Raw genomic sequence first — 24768 nt, 5'->3', positions numbered from 1 at the left:
TAAAGACATTATTTGTTTCATTGTGTATTGGAGTTTCTTTTACTGGATTAATAATGATGTTTTTATCATCAGCAAACAGTGTCAGTTTGGGTTCTTGTTTCACATAAGAAGGGAGGTCATTCAAATATATCAAGAACAGAAGGGGAACCATGATCGAACACTGTGGAACACCTAATTTTATTTCACCCCAGTTAGATGAATTGGTGAATTTCCTTAAATCCCTTAAACCATATCAAGAAACTTTTTGCTTCCTGTTCTGTAGATATTACTTAAATCACTCACATGCTGTTCCATTTACACCATAGAATTGTAATTTCTGTAGCATAACGTCTTGGTTCACACAATCAAATGCTTTGGATAAGTCACAGAAAATTCCTATTGGTGACATTCTACTATTTCAAGACTCTATTATGTGGGCAGTGAAATTCTATATTGCTGCCTCAGTGGAACAGAATTTTTGAAATTTGAACTGTGATTTACTAAGTATCCCATTACTGTTGAAATGGCTAACCGCTGTTGAGTACATTACTTTCTCGACAATTTTTGAAAGTGCTGTCAGCAGGGCTACTGGCTGGTAATTATTGACGTCTGTGGTGTCCTGTTTTTTTGTAGAGAGACTTGACAATGGCATATTTTAAACTGTCTGCTGGCATCAGAAGGTGCCTTCTTTTAGATTATAGTCAGGAATCATACACCCTGTTGTGAAACAAGTTAAAACAACATAATAGTCCCATAAAATGCTGAAGAATGCCCAGAAAAGTATGGTTAGCTTATTTATTCAGAATTTTAGAGGATTTAATAACAACCTAGTAGAGATTCTTGTCTGTTTCAAGAATTTAGAGATCTCTGAAAAGACAGATGCCCAGTGCCTATGTGAGTGCCAGATAACCATAGGAATATAGAAGTTAAATATAAAAGATTACGCTCTAGAACCTTACAAATAATGAACTAATATGGGAAAAGGAGTAGTTGGTATATATATTAAGACAGAACACAAACTCAGAGACATTAGAACAAATAGATTTTCTAGTGATCAGCACATAGAAGTGTACACATGTAAATTAAAATGGAATAATAGTTAACTTATAATTGTAACTGTATGTAGTTTCCAACTGGGTAATTTTGAGCCATTTGACTCCTTACTAAACTGTCTGCCAGACAGCAGCAAGCTCTCTCTGATCATGATGCACAGTTACTTAGGATACAGTGCCTTCCAGTACAGATACTTCTTGGTAGAAATAAGAATAATTAATGATTCTAAGACAAGCATTTTTAAGAGTAGTTTACAGGAGATGACTTGGATGAAATGTATGGTGAACCAAATGCTGACATAAAATTTAACCTATTCCATGATAAATTCATTTCAGTATTTGAAAACGGCTTTCTGCCTCAGCTAGTCAGAAATGGCATTATACAGCCATTTAAAAAAACCATGGCTCACTAGAGGAATTAAAGGATATTGTGAAATAAAAAGGATAATGTATCTGTTGACAACAACAAAGCTCCTGTAGTAGTTGAACACTGCAGGAACAACTCAAAATTACTGAGAAAAGTTGTTAAAAATCAGGGAATATACACATTATGTTATAAACCACTAATTCCAACAACAGATTTAAAGCTATTTGGAGTGTAGTGAAAAGAAAGACAGGGTAACAATCCACAGAACAGGATAACATCAGTTGCAGTTAGCAGATATGTTTAATAAACATTTCTTAAATGTAGTCAAAAATGTAGGGACAAGTAGTTCAAGAGAACAATCAGAACAGTACGTTGAAAAAGCAACTTTCATAAAATTCCATTATATGTATGTCTCATCCACTTCTGCTTCTGAAATTTAGAAAATTATATATTCTCTTAAAAATAAAAGCTGATCTGGATCTGACAGTGTTTTCAACAAAGTACTAAATACTTGTTTCCATATAATAAGCACTATCTTTTCTGAAATACGTAATGCATCACTAACTGGGCATTTTTCCAGAGAGACTGAAGAAGAGTCATCAATAACTTCTGAGCCATTTCATTGCTGACATCATTTTCCAAAATATTTGAGGCGGTTGTGTATTCTAGAATAGTATTCTACCTGAGCAACAGTATCATCCTCAGTAAATCGTGGTTTGTATTTCAGAAAAGCTGGTCAACAGTGAGTGCCATTTATACATTCACTCACTATATTTTAAAAGCATTAAATAACAATAGCACTAGTTGGTATTTTCTGTGACCTATCTAAGGTGTGTAACTGTGTAAGCCATAATATTCTCCCAGTTAAACTGAGGTTTTATGGAACTGATGGTACAGCCAAACAATGGAGATCATATCTAACCAAAAGAATGCAGTAGGTTGTACTTAGAAATTAGAATCTCTGCAAATCTTGGGTAGAGACAAATCGGTGAGTTCACAATTTTATGAATTTTCATTCAACAATGTCATATGGAATAGTGTACAGGATTCAGCCAGCTCTTGGTTCCCAGAATAATTTGAGTGTGACAACTTTCCTGGAGTGCAGTATGTTCAAGAACTTTGTTTGGAATACTTTGAAAATCACTGTTAATATTTTGATAGTCGAAGTGTCTCTTCGTTATACACGATATGGTTTAGCTCTTTGTGTACTGACTTGTGAAAGTTCATCAGAGGACCTTGAACTGCCACCTAGTCTAAAAATCCCCATGTGCTTTCCACAACTACTCTGCTACCAGAGTAGCTGCTTCCTTTGTCTAGTGCACCCATGACCTATCTAGGGAAGTCCTACACTTCTTTACCCTATGATGCAGGTCCAGAAATTTGCAGCCTAGATTTTCATAGAATTTACAGAGTCTTTGGTTGAGACCCTCCACTCAGCTCCAAACCAAAGGACCCCGATCAGTTCTAGGAACAACACTGCAAAATACGAGCTCTGCTTGCACTCCATGCACAAGTTCGGTAGTCTTCACCACTCCCTTCAGCCACTTGTGTATGAGCTGTGGATTGCCTTAGAACGAAAGCTACTGATGTCATTAATGCTGATGTGAACCACAACTTGCAGACTGCACCCTGCACACTCAATAGCCACAGGCAGGGCCGCGTCCACATCTCAGATGTCTCAGATGTCTCCACCCTCTCCACCCCACCCCACCTCTGGCAGACACACGAAAGGCACATTGGCTTTCCTTCCGGTCCTGGATGCTATTTACCTAAGGGGCTCCATAATACATTTGAGAACTAGTAGACCCCTCCTTGTATGTGCCTGCTTGGGCCCTGCTGAAGGAGCTGCCACCTGTCCATGTGTTGAAAAAATAGATGATGTCTTTTACTGTTTATTCTTATTAGTTTCTTGTCTTCTTCTCTAGATGTGGATGTGGTATTATGTTATCTGAGATGCTCTGAAAATGTGGAGTGATTTGCCCATAGTTCCTTTCTCTTGTGTATTCTTTGTATTGGACATCAAACATTCGATCTGTTTGCACAATGAACTTGCCATCAAGTGTATTACATTGTGCTAGATATACACCTGCTTTCTGGTATAAGTCCGTGTGTCTTGTCAGTTTTGGAATATATTTTTTGGATAGAATTGTATGTTGTGTATGCTATGTTATGCCTTATCGTTTGAAAATTTTGATTTTTATGTGTGAGGTTGTTATATTTTCTGGATTATTCTGTGTTGTTATTATGGTTTTGTGTGTTTGTGTGTGTGTGTGTGTGTGTGTGTGTGTGTGTGTGTGTGTGTGTGTGTGTGTGTGTTTTTGTTGTGTTGTTTGTGGCTTTGACTTTTTACAGTTCCTTTGTTTCTTTTAATTTTGTGGTTTAGCTTTACGACTGTTACCATTGTATGTATTGTTTGTGGCTGCTGCATTATGATGCCTAGTTCTTTTTGAAAGTTTTCTTTGTTGAGTGACACTGTATTTAGCATGTGTAGAAATGCCGCTTGTTTTTGTGTTTTTGAATGGTCTGAGGTGTGGTAGATGATTGTGTCAGTTGTAGGTTTATGACAAATTTTGTGTATTTGCTTTTTTTTAGTGTTATGTCTAGAAAGTTAATTTGATTTTTCAGTCGTGAATTTTTTCTTTTAGTGTATCTTGTTAATGTCAGCATGTAGTTTATAATTTTTGTATGTGGTTCCTCTATAAAGCAGAGAATGTCACCCACACATCTGAATCGGTATAATATGTTGTATTCTTTTGCAACTACTTTTGTATAAATTATTAGTTTGGCATAGTTTAACTTCATTATAAACAGTACTGATGAGAGTATAAAAATATTTGCTAAGGGTCCTGAAACTGGGGATCCCATTGGTAATCCATCATCTTGTAAATAAAACTCATTGTTGGACTGGAAGTACTTCTGTTCCTATACAAGCTGTACTAATGTATTTCATTAATCTGTCCATCAGGGAATTGCCTGCATGTCTTCAGATTTTTTGTCCTGTGAAGTCTATTATTTCTGTTACTGGTATATTGGAATACATGATTTCTGTATTGAATTAGAGGAATATTAATGTGTATGGAATTCTTATATATTTTGTATGTTGTATTAACCTTGTAGTGTCTTTAGAGGTTCTGTCTTCTTGGACTTGAAAGTTTCAGGCAGCAGTTTTAACTGCAAGCTTGTAAGTGGGAAGCTTTTTAGAAGTTTGCTGTGGGTCTGACTGGGATGTTTGGCATCTGAATTTTTTGGTTGCCATCGGAGGACAGGTGCAGGATTATTCTGTATCAGTTGTCTTCTTTCTGTGTTATCCAGTATGTTGTCTATATTTTCAAGTGAGTTATGTATGGTTGTCTGGAATCTGTTTGTTGGGTCAGATATTTAATTTTGTTGTATTATTTTGTAAAATGAATTCTTGTGCTTTATTAATGTATTGTACTTCATCTAATAGTACTATTGTGTTCCTCTTGTCTGCTTTTGAACTGAATGTGGATTTGCATCTACGTGCCAGTTGTGCTGGACCTGTTGGAACCACTTCAACACTGACTGATGAGGCAACACCTAAGCAGTCACATTGAACCTGTGTAATTTTTTTTTTTTTTAATGGGACAGCAGTTCTCATTAGATATCAACAACTTCTGCCATCTGTTAGGCAGAATTGAAGTAAGAATAGAATTGTCCATGAGGAATTGAAGTTCCAGTTATATTTATACCAAAGTTACTTTGATTTTTCCAGTATTATCTTTGTACTTTCTAAGATCTGAGAAATCAATTTATGGGGTGATGTGACACTTATACACAATAGTGGACATCTGCAAAAGCTACACAAGTTATCCATGGGTTGAACTTTCATAATCCTGTATTTTTATGTGCAGCTTTGTAGTTCAGGGTGAGCAACATTTTAGTGTTTAATGTTATGTGTTTGTTCATGGAAATCTCATCTGTACCACAGTCCTATATTTGAAATATATTTGCTATGATTTAGCTCCCATCTATCCTAATGTGATTTGGTGCTAAAGATTTCAACAGAACTGTTCTATAAAATCCAAGACTGCCAGCCAATCTTAAGAATATTTTGTAAGTATTTGCCTGGTGTTATCCATGTGCCTATTAAAAAATCATCATTTTATAAGATTCATCTACTTGCTTCTTGTTAGCATGTTAACTAACAAGTTCTGATTATCACCAAAGTGTCATTGTTGCTGATTTTTTTATTGTTATAAGAAAGAAAAAAACATTACACAACTAACCTGGGCTGAAGAAAAGTATGTGATTTCTTCTAAGTAGTATGCTTTTAGATCTGGTGCCTACGAATATTCTCATTCCACAGATGACATTTGTATCAAAGCATTTGACCACTGCTTCCTGTGATGGAACATCAAATTGTGATGTTCTTTCATTGCAAATTCCACTTACTCTTTTACTTTGCCTTTCAAAGGTACACGGATGTCACCTTTGAGGTTGGCATTTTTCTCATTGTATTGGTTCTTTTTGCTTCATAAACAGAATTAAAAATGATATGTGAACACATCTTCTGTTTACTTTTTAGAAGTGCAATATTTTACAACCCCACAATGGTCCAGTAATATGAAATACCTGATAAACTTTACCTTTTTGTCATTACGTACAGCCTTTCATTGTTATGCATTTGTACATGCATGTGCTAAATTTGTAATGGTAGATGTTTTTAGTTCATGAATATAATTTTATGATAGGTTGCAATGACAAGATGTTTAAAATGAAATACGTCATTTTTTAGGGGTACCTAAGGTAACTTGTGTTGTTTGTTATGCTGAAAGTATACATTATGTGATCAGAAGTATCCGGACATCCCCAAAAATATACGTTTTTCATATTAGGTGCATTGTGTTGCCACCTACTGCCAGGTACGCCATATCAGCAACCTCATTAGTCATTAGATATTGTCAGAGAGCAGAATGGGGACCTCCGTGGAACTCACGGACTTTAAACGTGGTCAGGTGATTGGGTGTCACTTGGGTCATATGTGTATGCGGGATTTCCACACTCCTCAACCTTCCTAGGTCCACTGTTTCCAATGTGATAGTGAAGTGGAAATGTGAAGGGACACATACAGCACAAAAGCGTACAGGCCGACCTCGTCTGTTGGCTGACACAGACTGCGGACAGTTGAAGTGGGCCGTAATGTGTAACAGGCAGACGTCTATCTAGACCATGACACAGGAATTCCAAACTGCATCACGATCCACTGCAAGTACAATGACAGTTAGGCAGGAGGTGAGAAAACTTGGATTTCATGGTCAAGCGGCTGCTCTTAAGCTACACATCACACCGGTAAATGCCAAACAAGGTCTTGCTTGGTGTAAGGAGGATAAAAATTGGATGACTGAACAGTGAAAAAACATTGTGTGGCATGACAAATCACTGTTTACAATGTGGTGATCTGATGACAGGGTGTGGGTATGGTGAATGCCCGGTGAACGTCATCTACCAGCGTGTGTAGTGCCAACAGTAAAATTCGGAGGCAGTGGTGTTATGGTGTGGTTGTTTTCTTCATGGAGGGGGCTTGCACCCCTTGTTGTTTTGCATGGCACTATCACAGCACAGACCTTCATTGATGTTTTAAGCACCTTCTTGCTTCCCACTGTTGAAGAGCAATTCGAGGATGGTGATTGCATCTTTCAACATGATCGATCACCTGTTCATAATGCATGGCCTGTGGCAGAATTGTTACATGACAATAAAATTCCTGTAATGGACTGACCTGCACAGAGTCCTGATGGGAATCCTATAGAACACCTTTTGGATGTTTTGGAATGCCGACTTTGTGCCAGGCCTCATCGGCCGACATCAATACCTCTCCTCAGTGCAGCACTCAGTGAAGAATGGGCTGCCATTCCCCAAGAAACCTTCCAGAACCTGATTGAACGTATGACTGTGAGAGTGGAAGCTGTCATCAAGGCTAATGAAGTTGTTCTTTTGTTTGTTGTTAGGATTGTGCATTTCTTAAGAATTAGATTTTCCAAGACAACTGCATACCTCAATATACTTTATTACTTTTAACAATCACATTATTTTCCCTATGCAAGAGGAATCAGAATTGGAATTTTATTGTCTCGTGACGTATATACAGGGTGTTTCAAAAATGACCGGTATATTTGAAACGACAATAAAAACTAAACGAGCAGCAATGGAAATACACCGTTTGTTGCAATATGCTTGGGACAACAGTACATTTTCAGGCGGACAAACTTTCGAAATTACAGTAGTTACAATTTTCAACAACAGATGGCGCTGCAAGTGATGTGAAAGATGTAGAAGACAACGCAGTCTGTGGGTGCGCCATTCTGTACGTCGTCTTTCTGCTGTAAGCGTGTGCTGTTCACAATGTGCAAGTGTGCTGTAGACAACATGGTTTATTCCTTAGAACAGAGGATTTTTCTGGTGTTGGAATTCCACCGCCTAGAACACAGTGTTGTTGCAACAAGACGAAGTTTTCAACGGAGGTTTAATGTAACCAAAGGACCGAAAAGCGATACAATAAAGGATGTGTTTGAAAAATTTCAACGGACTGGGAACGTGACGGATGAACGTGCTGGAAAGGTAGGGCGACCGCGTACGGCAACCACAGAGGGCAACGCGCAGCTAGTGCAGCAGGTGATCCAACAGCGGCCTCGGGTTTCTGTTCGCCGTGTTGCAGCTGCGGTCCAAATGACGCCAACGTTCACGTATCGTCTCATGCGCCAGAGTTTACACCTCTATCCATACAAAATTCAAACGTGGCAACCCCTCAGCGCCGCTACCATTGCTGCACGAGAGACATTCGCTAACGATATAGTGCACAGGATTGATGACGGCGATATGCATGTGGGCAGCATTTGGTTTACTGACAAAGCTTATTTTTACCTGGACGACTTCGTCAATAAACAGAACTGGCGCATATGGGGAACCGAAAAGCCCCATGTTGCAGTCCCATCGTCCCTGCATCCTCAAAAAGTACTGGTCTGGACCGCCATTTCTTCCAAAGGAATCATTGGCCCATTTTTCAGATCCGAAACGATTACTGCATCACGCTATCTGGACATTCTTTGTGAATTTGTGGCGGTACAAACTGCCTTAGACGACACTGTGAACACCTCGTGGTTTATGCAAGATGGTGCCCGGCCACATCGCACGGCCGAAGTCTTTAATTTCCTGAATGAATATTTCGATGATCGTGTGATTGCTTTGGGCTATCCGAAACATACAGGAGGCGGCGTGGATTGGCCTCCCTATTCGCCAGACATGAACCCCTGTGACTTCTTTCTGTGGGGACACTTGAAAGACCAGGTGTACCGCCAGAATCCAGAAACAATTGAACAGCTGAAGCAGTACATCTCATCTGCATGTGAAGCCATTCTGCCAGACACGTTGTCAAAGGTTTCGGGTAATTTCATTCAGAGATTACGCCATATTATTGCTACGCATGGTGGATATGTGGAAAATATCGTACTATAGAGTTTCCCAGACCGCAGCACCATTTGTTGTTGAAAATTGTAACTACTGTAATTTCGAAACTTTGTCTGCCTGAAAATGTACTGTTGTCCCAAGCATATTGCAACAAACGGTGTATTTATATCACTGCTCGTTTAGTTTTTATTGCCGTTTCAAATATACCGGTCATTTTTGAAACACCCTGTATATATATATATATAAATCACTGATTTGAAGTACAGGAGACTTGTCAATATAAATAATGTACCAGATACACATACAATGTGTCAAACTGAAAAAAAAACACAATCTTAATTTATAAAAACCATTACAAGTTTGTTTTATTACTCTGCAAAAAAATCATTGTCATTTAAAAATTCCATGAGTGAATAATATTTTTGCACTAGGATGGCAAATAATTTTATCTTCGGTAAACCTAGCTCCATACTGTGAAAGTTTTTCATTTTTAAAATTTATTATAAATTTTCATTGCCTTGTATCGAGGCGTGCCAATGGCCTTGCCACAGTGGTAACACCGGTTCCCATCGGATCACTGAAGTTAAGCACTGTCAGACTGGGCTAGCACTTGGATGGATGACAATCCGGTCTGCCCAGTAAAACTGGGTGGGATGTTATACTTAGAGATAAAGCATTTACATAAAATAAAAACAGGACTCTGCCTAAGATGGAACCTCCTGGGACTCCCTGTAAAATAATTTTCCATTCTGAGTAACAGTTTCCTGTACCTGACATTACAATTACTACCCTTTGCATTCTGTCTGTTAAATATGATTTGAACCATTTCAATGTACTGCCATTTATTCTGTATCTTTCTAATTTATGTAACAGTAGAGAGTGGTTGATCCAGTTGTGTTGGTAAGGTCACAGAAAATTCCTGTGACTTTTTGGGATTGTGCAGAGGTAAGAAACTTTTCTGAACAAATTTGTCGATGGCATGTGTTGTACTCTTGCTTTCCTTGAACCCGAATTGGTTTAATGTGATGATATTGGATTTTGCCATGAAATTTGAATTTTGACAGCAACAACTTTTTCGAATATTTTTTAAAATATTGGAAGAAGACTTACTGGTCGGTAGTTTCCTACGTCATCCTTTAAGCCATTCTTGACTAATGGCTTTGCAGCTATGTACTGCAGAGCATCTGGGAAGCATCCTTCTGCAAATGACTGGTTTATTATTTCAGATGGGGTCCTGATGATATACTATAAACTATTGTAATTACTGTAGTGGGTATTTCATGACACCCAGTCAGATTTTTAATTTTAAAGGAGACTCCTACTTTTTCTACATCTTTAGCTGTAATCCATTCAAATTTAGTTAGAACTTGCCTGTTATCATGATTGAAACTCCTCCCTGTTGGAGGTCCGAGTTCTCCCTTGGGCATTGTGTGTGTGTGTGTGTGTGTGTGTGTGTGTGTGTGTGTGTGTGTGTGTGTCATCCTTAGTGTAAGTTAGTTTAAGTTAGATTAAATAGTGTGTAAGCCTAGGGGCCGATGACCTCAGCAGTTTGGTCCCATAGTACTTACCACAAATTTCCAGTTTCCTGATTGAAACCAAAGGGGTGTGGACATTACCTAGGGACTCACTTGCATCAGGATCTGATTTTGATACATTTATAAAAAATTCATTGAAATATTCTGATATTTCTGAAGGATTTACAATAGATTTGCCACCTATCTTAATTTTCAGAACTTGTATACTGCCAGCTATGACACCAAATTCAGATTTTACAACTAACCATACTGCCTTTGATTTATTTGTATGGTTCAGAATGAATTTTTTGCATGACATTTCTTTTTCTGCCTTTATCACCCATCCATATACAGTTTTATACATTTTTACATACACTCCTGGAAATGGAAAAAAGAACACATTGACACCGGTGTGTCAGACCCACCGTACTTGCTCCGGACACAGCGAGAGGGCTGTACAAGCAATGATCACACGCACGGCACAGCGGACACACCAGGAACCGCGGTGTTGGCCGTCGAATGGCGCTAGCTGCGCAGAATTTGTGCACCGCCGCCGTCAGTGTCAGCCAGTTTGCCGTGGCATACGGAGCTCCATTGCAGTCTTTAACACTGGTAGCATGCCGCGACAGCGTGGACGTGAACCGTATGTGCAGTTGACGGACTTTGAGCGAGGGCGTATAGTGGGCATGCGGGAGGCCGGGTGGACGTACCGCCGAATTGCTCAACACGTGGGGCGTGAGGTCTCCACAGTACATCGATGTTGTCGCCAGTGGTCGGTGGAAGGTGCACGTGCCCGTCGACCTGGGACCGGACCGCAGTGACGCACGGATGCACGCCAAGACCGTAGGATCCTACGCAGTGCCGTAGGGGACTGCACCGCCACTTCCCAGCAAATTAGGGACACTGTTGCTCCTGGGGTATCGGCGAGGACCATTCGCAACCGTCTCCATGAAGCTGGGCTACGGTCCCGCACACCGTTAGGCCGTCTTCCGCTCACGCCCCAACATCGTGCAGCCCGCCTCCAGTGGTGTCGCGACAGGTGTGAATGGAGGGACGAATGGAGACGTGTCGTCTTCAGCGATGAGAGTCGCTTCTGCCTTGGTGCCAATGATGGTGGTATGCGTCTTTGCCGCCGTGCAGGTGAGCGCCACAATCAGGACTGCATACGACCGAGGCACACAGGGCCAACACCCGGCATCATGGTGTGGGGAGCGATCTCCTACACTGGCCATACACCACTGGTGATCGTCGAGGGGACACTGAATAGTGCACGGTACATCCAAACCGTCATCGAACCCATCGTTCTACCATTCCTAGACCGGCAAGGGAACTTGCTGTTCCAACAGGACACTGCACGTCCGCATGTATCCCGTGCCACCCAACGTGCTCTAGAAGGTGTAAGTCAAGTACCCTGGCCAGCAAGATCTCCGGATCTGTCCCCCATTGAGCATGTTTGGCACTGGATGAAGCGTCGTCTCACGCGGTCTGCACGTCCAGCACGAACGCTGGTCCAACTGAGGCGCCAGGTGGAAATGGCATGGCAAGCCGTTCCACAGGACTACATCCAGCATCTCTACGATCATCTCCATCGGAGAATAGCAGCCTGCATTGCTGCGAAAGGTGCATATACACTGTACTAGTGCCGACATTGTGCATGCTCTGTTGCCTGTGTCTCTGTGCCTGTGGTTCTGTCAGTGTGATCGTGTGATGTATCTGACCCCAGGAATGTGTCAATAAAGTTTCCCCTTCCTGGGACAATGAATTCACGGTGTTCTTATTTCAATTTCCAGGAGTGTAGTTTATAAAATCTAAATTTGTATTAATCTTTAGTTCATCTCTTTCTGGCACTTGATACTTAACAGATTTTTACATTTCATTCCTTTTGGCATCTTGTCACGCCATCAATCGCATTTAGTTTCCTCCTTAAGTTTATAATTTTGCACATAGCAGTAACCACTTGCTGTGAATTTTGCTGACCCTAACCTGTTTAAATGCAGGCCATCCTGGGCTAACCAGCCTGTGATTATAAACATACTTGGATCTACAAATATTGTTCCTAGACTGTTATACAGTTCTCTGACTCTACTGTTTATTTTTTCATATATATTTGTCACTCAGTGATCTTCTATGGATAATGCCATTTACTGCCACTGTTGATTCTAGAAATACATTTTTTTGCTGTTGTGATCACATTTCTTGTTTCATTGATGTTGTCTTCTTCACTGTAGTCTTGAAGGGAATTTGTCCCTACACAGATAAAAACTGCTTTGTAATTTGCATTACAATTAACACTTAGCATTAAGCTACGTTTTGCTTAAAGAACATTCTTCAGATGCTTATTTAATTGATGTGTTCTTATCCCTGGGTGAACATGGATTGTGCAGCTTGGAACTACTACAGTTTTAGGCATAGAATCTCCGATTATTAGAAATTCATTTTCGGCACTTTGTTCAGTACTGTGTGTTCTATTTTTGCAGTTTATGTTGGTACATTTATTTTTGTCTGTTCATTTTCTATGCTGTTTGCTATTTGTAGTTTTACATTTCAAGCGAGGATCTTTCATATTACTGAAGTCTGCTTTATTATGTATATACATGTTTTTGTAGTTATGTTTCATCACTATATTTGTATTTTCATCAGTATACAAGTTTTTTTTCTTTCTTTTGTTTTTGAGTCTTGCATCTTCTTATTTCAAGGAATGTATTTCATCTTTAAGAACGTTAGTGTGTCTGTTCAGCAAATTGATAATTTCGTTTTTAGAGTTCCCTGTGCTCATCAACTCTACCATGTTCATCACACTCAAATACATGACATGACCAAGGAAACTCATCATTTAAAAATTTTAACTTGACTTTCAAGCACTTCTCATGAAACCAAAAGTTACACTTCATACATGATACACCTTTCAAGGCATGTTTCCACATCCCTTGCATGCTAAACTATTATACTTAAGTTGTTCTGTGGAGATCAAAGTGTCACTGCACTGATCTGTCGGCCCAATCTTGCCACTTGGACTATAATTGTTTAGTATATAAGGGATCTCTTCCACTGTCTATATTTATGGTAGTTGGTTTGGGTTGTACTTAATTTATGTTTGTTATGAATTACAGTTCTGTACATAAAGAGCAGTTGTTTTTAATATAGTTTTGTTTCTTATATCATCAGCTGATGAATGAAAATATTTATTAATTCAATTGATTGTGTTACAGACACTTTTGGGTGTTAAAATGTCAGTAACACCAGGGCATCCATCGTATAAAAATGTAGAAACTATTCTCCAAAAGCTTCCAATGGAACTCCAGGACCGTATGTGCCGTAGGCAACTTCCTGATGATGCCCCACTTGATACACCATCTGAAAAAGCATTAGTTAGACTTCACAGACAGGTAATATATATTGTTACTATAATGAATATTTAAATGCCGCTTATGATATGTGGCCCCAATACCCTGGGCACTCACAGCTGTTGATTCCAAATCTGTCATAAGTGTAACTAATAGTATGTTGAACTTCCTTTTGCTACTTTTATAGTGTTTAATCTTCTGTTCATCCCAAAGATGCATGTTGTCATTCAGCTTTGGGCTTAGAGTATAGTGCTCCATCAACTCTGATCAGTTATCTTTTATGCCCAAATCAATGCTGCTTTCTTCAGGCACAGACACACAAAAGGCCTGATTCCAAAATCCTGGCACAAGTTGAAAACGTAGTACTGTCTAAAATGTTTTTGTAAATATCAGTGTTCATTTTGTTGCTGACCAAAACGATTAATGATCCCATACCTGGAAGTACAGCTCATGGCCATCACATTCCTTTCCAGAAGTTTCACTGTTACTACAAGTAAATCTATTGGCTGAGCATTTTCCACGTTGTACCATCTGAATGCCACATCAAGTACAATTACTCGTCTAAATCTACATTTGCATCTGCATAAAAGCCACCATATGGTACATGTCAAAGGGTACCTTGTACCACTATGAGTCATAGCCTTTCCTGTTGTGCTAACAAATGGAACCTTTGAAAAACATCTGTCTGCATGCCTCCACATGAACCCTAATTTCTCTTAGCCTCTCTTCGCAGTCCTTACACAAAAAGTATGTTGGTGGCAACAGAATCATTCTGCAGTCAGCTGCAAATATTTGTGTTCTACATTTTCTCGGTAGTGTTTCATGAAACATATAACCTTCAACTAATCTCAAGACCAATGAGGGCACTGCATTTAACACCTACAGTGTTGTCCAACATTCATTCTCATGATCTTTTGGCATTAAAGCGTTAGCACGACTACAAAATCTGAGTCTTGTCACCTCTGTTACTGACATGTGCACTTGTGGTGCATCAGAAATTTTCAGCTATAATTGGCAATGATGTCTGATGTTTGGTATGCCTAGAACACTTTTGGGTTTGGAGATACGTACAGTCAGTTTCTTGGTCCTGTCAGAGAATTGTTTTAAGTGCTTCCCTCTCATTTCCATTTTTCAAGAACATCACTAATGTTAGATCAGAGCACACTCAATTCCTTTAACTCCTTTGTGACAGAACACTCAAACTTGTCAACACCTACAGTCATGCTCCATTCTCAGTCATTCATCTCTGACAAAAAATGTATATATAATGTGGACTAGTTGTTAATGCTCTCCTACCCACTCAGATGCATAATGACACTGGACATTGTCTGTTCAAGGGGTCGTCTGAGGACTTCAAGCCGCATAATGTATAGGTCTTGTGCAATTTATTGCACATAATTTTTCTTTAGTAATATGTTTAACTTTATTTATTTATGTATTGATTTATTTAACCTGGCAAGATTAGGGCCATCAGGCCCTCTCTTACATCTAACCAGGCATTCTACTTATTTTACATTCATACGTTTTAGTAGGCATGTTAAACTACATCTAGTACAAAAAGTGAAATAAACAATTAGAAAGGTACACCTGGAAAAATACATACATATAGAGTTTATATTCGTAGATCATAAGTACTGTTATAATTAGATATTATTGAAGAGACAAATTTTAGATGGGAGTGCTGGCAGCAGGGAGTATGAGGGAGACTCGTGGTGAAGGGAGGAGAAGAATAGACATGATGAAACATAATTAAGGAAATATAAAGGAAAAGAAGATTGCCTGGCTAATAGAGATAGATGAAGAGGAAGGCATCTCAGGAGCAAGATAGGAGACGCTAGCTTTGCTATTTGACAGATGAGAGGATTGGCCTGGTACATTAATTTTGTGGAGAATTTTATGAGGATGATAGTAGGAAATGCTTCAACTTCTTCTTAAAAGCAGCAGGAGATTGAATTTTGCACAGGGTAAGGGGCAGTTTGTTCCAGAGGCGGACAGCGGCAACTGAGAAGGAGTTTGCAAAAGTTTTTGTTTTGTGAGTGGGCACAGTTAGGATACCAAATAAGAGTGACCTCGTGTTTCGATTATGATGACATGACAGGTTTTTAATCTCTGAAGCAAGGTACTGGGGTGCTTGCGCGACGAGGAGTCTGTGAAGTAGACATAGAGTGTGGTAGTCACGCAATTTGTCCGGCCGTAGCCACTTTAGCTCGGAGTATGAAGCACTAACATGATCATATCGGCGAATGTTGCAGGTGTAACGCACACAGGCATTCATGGTTAGCTCTAGCCGTCTTTTGTTTTCACTACTCGTGCCTTGTTGAATCACATCACAATAGTGGAGGTTCGGTAGAACGAGTGCTTGCACAAGCTGGTGTTTCAAGTCCTGTGGAAATATGTTCCGAAACTTTTTGAGAGCATAGAGACAAGCAGACGTCTTTCGGCACACTGCGACTGTATTCTCCGCCCAGTTGAGATGCTCATCCAAAGCTACACCCAAGTTCTTCACTGTTTTCTGATATGGTATTGGAGTACCGTCGAGCAGAATAGGAGGTAGCCGTTCGCAGAAATCTGAACTTATTAATTTCTGATGGGCTATTAAGATTACTTGCGTCTTTTTTGCATTTAGTTTAAGCCCCAGGCTTTTCGCCCATGTCACTACCGAAGACAGATCATCATTCATCTGAGCGATTGCAGTGTTTACGTCTTCAGGTCTGACGCTTAGGTAGAGCTGGAGGTCGTCGGCATAGAAATGATATTTACAGGAGGACAGAACCGACGAAATATCGTTGACATATAAAGAAAACAAAAGTGGTCCTAAGACTGATCCTTGTGGCACTCCTGAGGAAACATGTTTCCAGGAAGATTTTTCATTTACGCAGACAACACATTGCTGTCTGTCTTTTAAGTAGCTTTCAAACCATCTCATTGCACTATCAGAGAAATTAAGCTGTTGCATTTTTCTGAGCAATATGTCAAAGTTAACAGTGTCAAAAGCTTTGCTGAAGTCCAGTAGCGTCAATATTGTTGCCTTTCGATTGTCGATGGCACATTTCAGGTCATCTGTTACTTTAATTAGAGCAGTGTTTGTGCTGTGATGTTTACGGAAACCGGATTGAAATTTGTGATATAGGCTGAATTCATGCAAGTGTTCAGTGATTTGGTCATGAACAACATATTCGAGTGCTTTGGAAACAGCAGGCAGTATGCTAATTGGTCAGTAATCACTAGGCAGTTGTGGGTTTTCGATCTTAGGGATGGGTCGAATTATGCTTCTTTTCCATGCAGTGGGGTATATTCTGTTCACGAGGGAAAAATTAAATATGTCAGTTAAGACAGGTACTAAGATATCGGCAACATTCTTAATCATGGTTATACCGATACTGTCGTTGCCTATTGCATCAGAAGAGATTCTCATTATTGCTTTTCTTGTCGTATTTGTTGTTACATGTTTTAGATGGAAGCTATCGTTGTTAGTTATCCTGTTTGGGGATTCTTGTGGACGGTAATTATCAGCCGTGCTGGTATTCAGAGGTGCAGAGAAGAATTCATTTAATTCGTTAGCTGACACGTGAAAAGTAGTTTGCGATTTTGCCTTTCCGACCCCCAAGCTACGGAGATTCTTCCATAGAGTCATGGGCGTCAGATCGCTGCATACAAGGGAGCGAGCGTGCCTGATTTTAGCATTGCGAATGCATTGTTTCACTCTGTTCCGTAGCTTTCTGTATTCTTCGAAACGCTCGGGTTTCGGATCTGCCTTGAAACACCTGTGGGCAGCATCCCTATTAGTCATCATTTGACATAATTCAGCTGTCAGCCATGGAGCAGGAGATTTTCTTACACGGATTGTGCGCACAGGTGCATGTTTGTCATAGAGGGCAGTGAGTTTATCACCAAGTTCGTTAATTTCGCCGTCGATTGTAGGTTCTCTGATTATTTGATGCCATGATATTTCTGAGCAATTGGCTGTTAGAGCATCGAGGTCAATACGTTTCATGTTCCTACAAGTTATGTAACGCGGTTTGATCCTTGGGGGCTGCACAGACTAGGCCAGGAATATTACATCATGTGCTGAGAGGCCAGGGGCCGATGTTTGACCAACATCTCTTACTTTGTCAGTCTGTTTCGTTGCGATTACGTCTATAAGAGTATGACTGCGCGCCGTATGGTGTGTAGGTTGTAATGGAAGAATGTTCATGCTATTGCAACTAAACAATCTTCTTAGGTTTATTGCGGAGGGAGTGTCTCTTAGCAGGTCTACGTTCAAGTCACCCATTACGATGACATGTTCGTATTGACACTGGAGTGAATGTAATTCCGACTGGAAGGAACTCATTGAGTTTATTTTTGGCGGCTTGTACACGATGCCAGTCAAGAATTTCCGACTTTGTATATTTATTTCAATGAACATGAATTCAGCCTCTTTTTCTTCAGCAGGATTTGACGTACATAAGACTTTCGCTTTGAGATCTGTTCGTATATACGCGCCGACCCCGCCACCTCGCTTTTTTGATCTGTCTGCCCTAAGAAATGTGTACCCTGGGAGATGAATAGATGCAGAGGATATGTGTGGTTTCAACCACGTTTCGGATAAGAGGATTACGTGGTAGTTTAGTTGGTTGAAGAGGAGGCTAAGTTCTTCGTAATGTGCAGGTAAAGACTGGATGTTGCAGTGAGCTGCTAAAAGCTCTGATGCATTCCGCTGAGCAGCCTGGAGTAGGGTGGCAGACTGGTTTGTCCCTTTGTTAGGCACTACCTGCCGCGAGGGGCACTGGCCGGTGCTTCCGCCAAGTGACATAATACAGGGGTGTCCGAGATTTTGCGCGCCCTGTTTGTGACTCCGCGAGTGCCAAAAGAAAGGCGACTGCAAGAGATTTCCTGAGGTTGCGGGAGTATAGAAAATGGATTAGTGGTATTCGGTGCAAGGAGAATATGACCAATAATAGTGACGGCTGTGTGTCACTGTGTATCCTATGTCGTAAGAGGAGAAATGTAATTAGCGTATTTGAAACAGGTTAGGGTGGAAATAAGGGAAAGGGGAGTGATTTAAGAGGCCGATGCTGCCAGCAGAGAGAAGTAAGCTTAATAATTAATAGATTATTGTAGGAAGCTAGAATTAAATTGAAATTTACTAAAGTGATACTGGTAGTGATTATCGTAGGAAGCTAACTGTTGGTACTGTTCTGTTGCCTCACTGTGTGAGAGACAAGTTGGAATAAAGTGCAGTACCTAGAAGAAATGTATCAATACAACATTTAAACTGGAAGAGAATCCATGTGCAAAATGTGTTATTTAGAGTTACCCACTGACTACATTTTTGAATAAAAAAAATCGACAAAGGGTTGCATGAGGCTAATAATGTCACAGGAATAGTTGGAGCACAACCATTTGCTTGGAAACCAGTAATTTAGTGGTCCATAATATAAATTTGGGATGAGAATAATGGAAACTAGAATTGTATCAAACTTTCAATGTATTCCTTCTATCTTGAAGAAAACTATGGGCAGAAATAACATTAGTGATCATGTGGAGTTTGCTCAGCTAATTATCTGAATTAATCACAAACAGTCACATCATGTTTGTTGCTTCCTAACTAGATAGCAGCATTATTATGTAAATAGATATCTGTTTTTCTGTGCAAAAAGAAACAAGGAGTACTATGTACTGTATGTGCTGAGTATGTTCTGGTTGAAGACACTGAAGAAACATGACTACAATAGAAGACAAAAGTGAATCTCAAACTTTTAGGATCATTCATTTAACTTCATTTCCTATTAGGTCCTGTAAATTGTATAATAAAATAAATTATTTCACATTAGACCAATTACTTGCAGTCTCCTTCACTACATGATTAATATTTTGCCATTTGAAACTTGGTTGCTGTGTTCACTCATTAATAAGGTTCAACACCTCTCTTCACCAAGGGAATCTAGTTCATTCCTGGTAGGATGATCATCATAATCATCATCATCAATATTATCATCATCTCAACCTGCTTCTTTTTCCCTTCTGTTCCAAATCCATACTGTCTTCATCTCTCTCATGTAGTGAAGGAGACTGCAAGTAATTGGTGTCTCTCTCTCTCTCTCTCTCTCTCTCTCTCTCTCTCTCTCTCTCTCTCTCTCTCTCTGACTCTCTGACTGAAAATATCTGAACACCAATTTGTAACATAGGATCAACCAATAGATATCATGAGATGTGGATGCATCAGTATAAAAGGAGTCATGGAATACTGTATTGTTGGTAAAGAAACAGTAACAGCAGTCAGGAGAGCTCAGTGACTTTGAATGTGGACTACTCATTGGATGTCAACTGGCTAACAAATTCATCAGACACATTTCAACCCTTTTAAAGCTACCCAAGTAGGTGTTGTGACTGTGAAGTGAATACGTAAAGAAACAACCATAACTAAGCCAAGACCAGGCAGATCTCATGTACTGATGGACAGGGGCAAATGAGCATTGCACAGAGTGGTTGTAAAATTTGCATGAAATCATCAGAAGGAACCACTTGTGACTTTGTGTGCTCAGAGCAGTTTAGCTAGCACAGTAACTGTTTGTGGGGTGCTAAAAAGAATGTGGTAAAATGGTCAAGCAGCTCCTCATATCCAACACGTTTCTGTAGTCATTGCTAACAAGGGGACACTCCCAAATGACATTAAATGATCTTGATGAAACTTGGTGGTAGTGTAGAGGGGGGAAAATAATGAAATACTTTTTTTGTGCCCAGTTTCACCTTTAAGGGGTAAAACACACCCCAAAATGTAAATTGGCACTTTAGGTTTAGAGGGAATATCGTCAAAACAATGATATGTATAAAAGATGTTTTTGTTATAAAAGCTGATATATAATTACTTTTCTTGAAAACTGTGTAATCAGCTCTCATAATAAATTGAATTTTGCAAAATAACCCACCACCATTAATTAATTTCAAAAAAATGAAAACTTTTGTTAAAACATAAATTTATAAAGCTTTCAAGCTCTATGCAAAGCTGGTTTCTGAAATACCATCTTTGGAAAATAAGCTGTACACTATGTGCTGTCTGAGTATTTTCAACGTACCTAATTAAAATATCAGAACATTCATTACTATTCTAATTATCTATTTTACTTATATTTGTTTTATGTTTTAAATTGTTATTTTATATTTTACATTTAGATTTTTTTGTTTTTTATTTTACTGTTTCACATATGTGTATTTTGTTAATTGAAAATAGTAAGTAACTCATTATTATAATACGAGAAGGAAAGTTGCTACTCACCGTATAGCAGAGATGCTGAGCCGCGATAGGCACAATAAAAAAATTCACACAATCATAGCTTTCGGCCATTAAGGCCTTTGTCAGCAGCACACACACACACACACACACACACACACACACACACACACACACACACACACACACACACGTGCAACTTGCACACACATCTGCAGTCTCAGAGAGCTGAAACTACCACTTTCCTTCCCGTATTGTTACATTCTATCCTGGATTTTCCATTGTTTGATTAACTCATTATTATAATAGAAAATAATTACAGTAATGATAATCTGTAACATTTTTTTACACAATAGACATAAAGTGAATGAAATATCTTTTGCATAGTATACACGATGGAGAAGAAATATCAAACAAAATTCAGCAGCATTTCAAACTATCACGGGTGATCTTCTGAATATCCTGATTTGTATCAGGCATATTTCAGTACATTTCTAAGCCTTGGCAAAGGTAATTGATTATGTACTAATGACTGCAACTTGATTATATTGTTTCTCTAGTAGAGGTTGACATAATCATTCAACAGAACTAGATCTAAAAATCTTCTCACAAAGTTGTTCCAGCTTCGAAAGCTGTATACCTCCCACAGCTGTCCCCGTGCCATCGAGCGCTTTGGGACCACCAGAAGTACAAGTTCCTTGTCCTCAGGTGCAAAGCTCTAAACAATTCTTTCACATTGACCACCACAAGACTGTAACAGTAATACAGATATTTCTCCATTGCTGGGAAATAAAACACCTTTGAGATATCTTTTGACCTGTACAGTATTTACAATATTGCAGTGCCTATGTTGTTCTGAAGTATGTTGTAATGTTCCTTCAGATAATTGAGTGATGAAAATAAAGGTACTTCCATTTGTCATCAACCATGTGTGTACAACTTTCACTTGTACATTTGTTATATATATTTTCTTACAGGCAAGACCTTTAAATTGAAAATCACTTGCCTGGTGCCAGTGGATAAATACGGTATTGCAGTGTCTCTGTTGTGTAGAAGTATGGTGTAATGTTCCTTCAGACTTGCATGCCCCACGAAAATGACTTTCAATTAAAAGGTCTCCCCTATACAGAAATATGCATAATTAATGTACGAGTGCTGGTTGTAGACACAGTTGACGACATATGGAAGTTTGGGTCTGGCTTTGAGTCATGCTCGCATAGCCTAATGGTAAGGCGACCACTTGCAGTAAGCAGTAAATCCACAAGCCAAGTGAGAGGTACTGGGATTGTTACCAGCATCCCCACCGGAATAATGTCACAAAGAAGAAGGTGTAATTAGCTGAATGATGAACACTAACTTTACTTAACAAAGGTTTATTCAGCACTTGCACATACAAGAGCACGGAGTGAACTGCCTCCGGCCAGAACACATACGTATATATACAGTTACGGAACATTCCAGTACAATGATTCTTGATATTTGTGGATACTTCTAGAATGTACTCGAACTGAATATAGAAATTAAAATTTTACAGTTCAGGTGAGTTTTGAACTCACAACCCTCTATTCAAAAGTCTAGTATTATAACCACTACACCACAGTTTCTGCAACATTAGAATCTTTGCACAGAGATAAACTGCCGGTGCAACATTACTCATCACAGGATGACTGCCTACCATCCGCAGACTAACAGGCTTACTGAACGCCTTAATAAGACCTTGGCCGACATGCTATCAATGTTCATCATTGTTGACCAGAGCAACTGGGATGAGGTACTACCTTTCGTGACGTTTGCATACAATACCGCCAAAAAAGAAACCACAGGATTTACGCCATTTTTCCTGGTGCATGGGTGTGAGGTGACTACGATGATGGACACTGTGTTTCCATTACATCCTGATGATGTGGACGACAACTACATCGGCCAGGTGTTAATCAGAGCTGAGGAAGCTCAGCAGTTAGCTCGACTCTGCATGCTGCCGGCTCAAGAAAACAATTGCCAAAGGTATGATGCAAGCCACCGCCCTGTTGTTTACCAGCCTGGTGGCATTATCTGGATCTTCATGCCTGTTCGGAAGGTTGGTCTCTCTGAGAAACTTCTCAGGCGGTACTTTGGACCTTATAAGGTTGTAAGACAGTTGTCTGATGTTACTTATGAAGTTGAAGATTTTGAGCCCGAGACAAGATGACAAAAGATCAGAGATATGGTCCACACACTTCGAATGAAGCCCTATAAGGATCCTGCAACCCAGGATAAATTTGAAGCTCCAACAACAGGAATGAATGTAAAATAACAATTTAAATTTAAACAAATATAAGTAAAATAGATAATTGAAATAGGTATGATTGTTCAGATATTTGAAATAGATATGTTGAAAATACTCACAAAGCATTTTGTACAGCTTATTTTCCAAAAATGAATGTATGTAGTTTGAAAACTTTATTAATTTGTGTTGAAATAAGAGTTTTTATCTTCAGAGTTAATTAATGGTGGTGAGATATTTTGCAAAATTTCAAATTATTTCAGAAGTTGATTCAAGAAAATTAATTACTTGTCAACTTTTATATGATTTTTTTTAATTTGTCATCATTTTGAAGATATTCTCTCTAAACCCAATATGCCAAATTATCTTTAGGAATGTTTTTTACCACGTAAAAATGAAATTGGGCGCAAACAAAAAGTATGTATCGCACTCTTTTGCTCCTCCACATACCTTCCAAGTTTCATTAAGATCGTTTGAAACAGGCGTAGTGAATTATTACTAAGGGAAAAAGATACCAAAGATGAGCTGTATTATGAAGATCAAATAATGCCCCAAAGAACCATCATGTATCTGAATGGCACATTTCACAAACCAGAGGAACATCTGTGAGGAACAAGAAAAATTACTGTAGTACAGAATTATGCTCAGATGTTGGAGGGATGCCCAGAAGTTAATAGAGATGCAAACAGTACTATCTTCATTATAAAAATGGCTTACAAAGCTTTATAGATGGTGATGTAACTTCACCGTCTTTGTTATAAAAATGAGTTTTCTTCATGTACTGTCTACATATACAAAAAAATTTTCAATGTATTTTATAGAAATGTGTAATACGATGAATCCGTGTGGAAATCCTTGTTAAGTAAATGTACTTAAACTGTATTACGCACTGCAGATATCTTTGAATAACATTTATAAAACTTATGTCATGAAGTAGTTTGAGAATTTTGTAGGGAGCACATTGTGCTCATGTGGGAGCAATGTAGATGGTTGTAAAACAATAAACTGGTAGCCAAGATCGCAAGAATTCTTTTTATTCCATGATTACCGGTTTTGGCGAAACTAAAGCCGCCATCATCGGATCTTAGGACACATACAGGTTACATCATCAAGGATAACAATGGTGATATTAATAGTTCCCCATAACATGCAGACCTTACAAAATTGCCCTAAGTAGCACATAGGCATCCAAGAGAGATGACATAAATGCTAAGTGTCTCCATCACATACATATTAGTTTGAGAATGTACTGTTTGCACTATATTTGAATCGCAGTAATGGAACGCTCACTAATATTTAATAATTCCTTTGTTTTCAGGTTCTAAAGACCTTACAAACATATCATCGCACTGAGACACAGTGGACTATTCTTGTGGAAAAAATCTTTGAACTGGAAGACATTGCATACAATCAAGAGAATCGTGATCATGTATTTAGGCCTACTTTCCGACCAGTGCGACCTGCATTGCTGAATTTGATATACACACCTACAATTGGTGAAGACAATTTATATCTTTTACTACTATGAACATATTCACTCTGCTGAATGATAATGATAGTTTAAGAACCATGAAGTTTTGGGAAATCCAGTCTCTCTGTCATAGTCAGTAT

The 24768-nt window shown here is 39.1% G+C and overlaps 1 protein-coding gene across 2 annotated transcripts in view; it reads left to right on the top strand.

The window, feature by feature from the left end:
- LOC124555018 (LMBR1 domain-containing protein 2 homolog) overlaps positions 1-24768 on the top strand; it is a 107301-nt gene that overhangs the window by 53889 nt on the left and 28644 nt on the right. For both annotated transcript variants that reach the window (XM_047128764.1, XM_047128763.1), the window contains 2 exons: positions 13547-13723; positions 24476-24653. In XM_047128764.1, the coding sequence (XP_046984720.1) occupies positions 13547-13723; positions 24476-24653 (355 nt within the window). The remainder of the gene's footprint in view (positions 1-13546; positions 13724-24475; positions 24654-24768) is intronic.

This window comes from Schistocerca americana, chromosome X (genome assembly GCF_021461395.2).
Source record: "Schistocerca americana isolate TAMUIC-IGC-003095 chromosome X, iqSchAmer2.1, whole genome shotgun sequence".
NCBI classification, from domain to species: domain Eukaryota; kingdom Metazoa; phylum Arthropoda; class Insecta; order Orthoptera; family Acrididae; genus Schistocerca; species Schistocerca americana.
The sequence above is the reverse complement of the archived record's forward strand: the minus strand, read 5'-3'. Positions and strand labels throughout refer to the sequence as shown.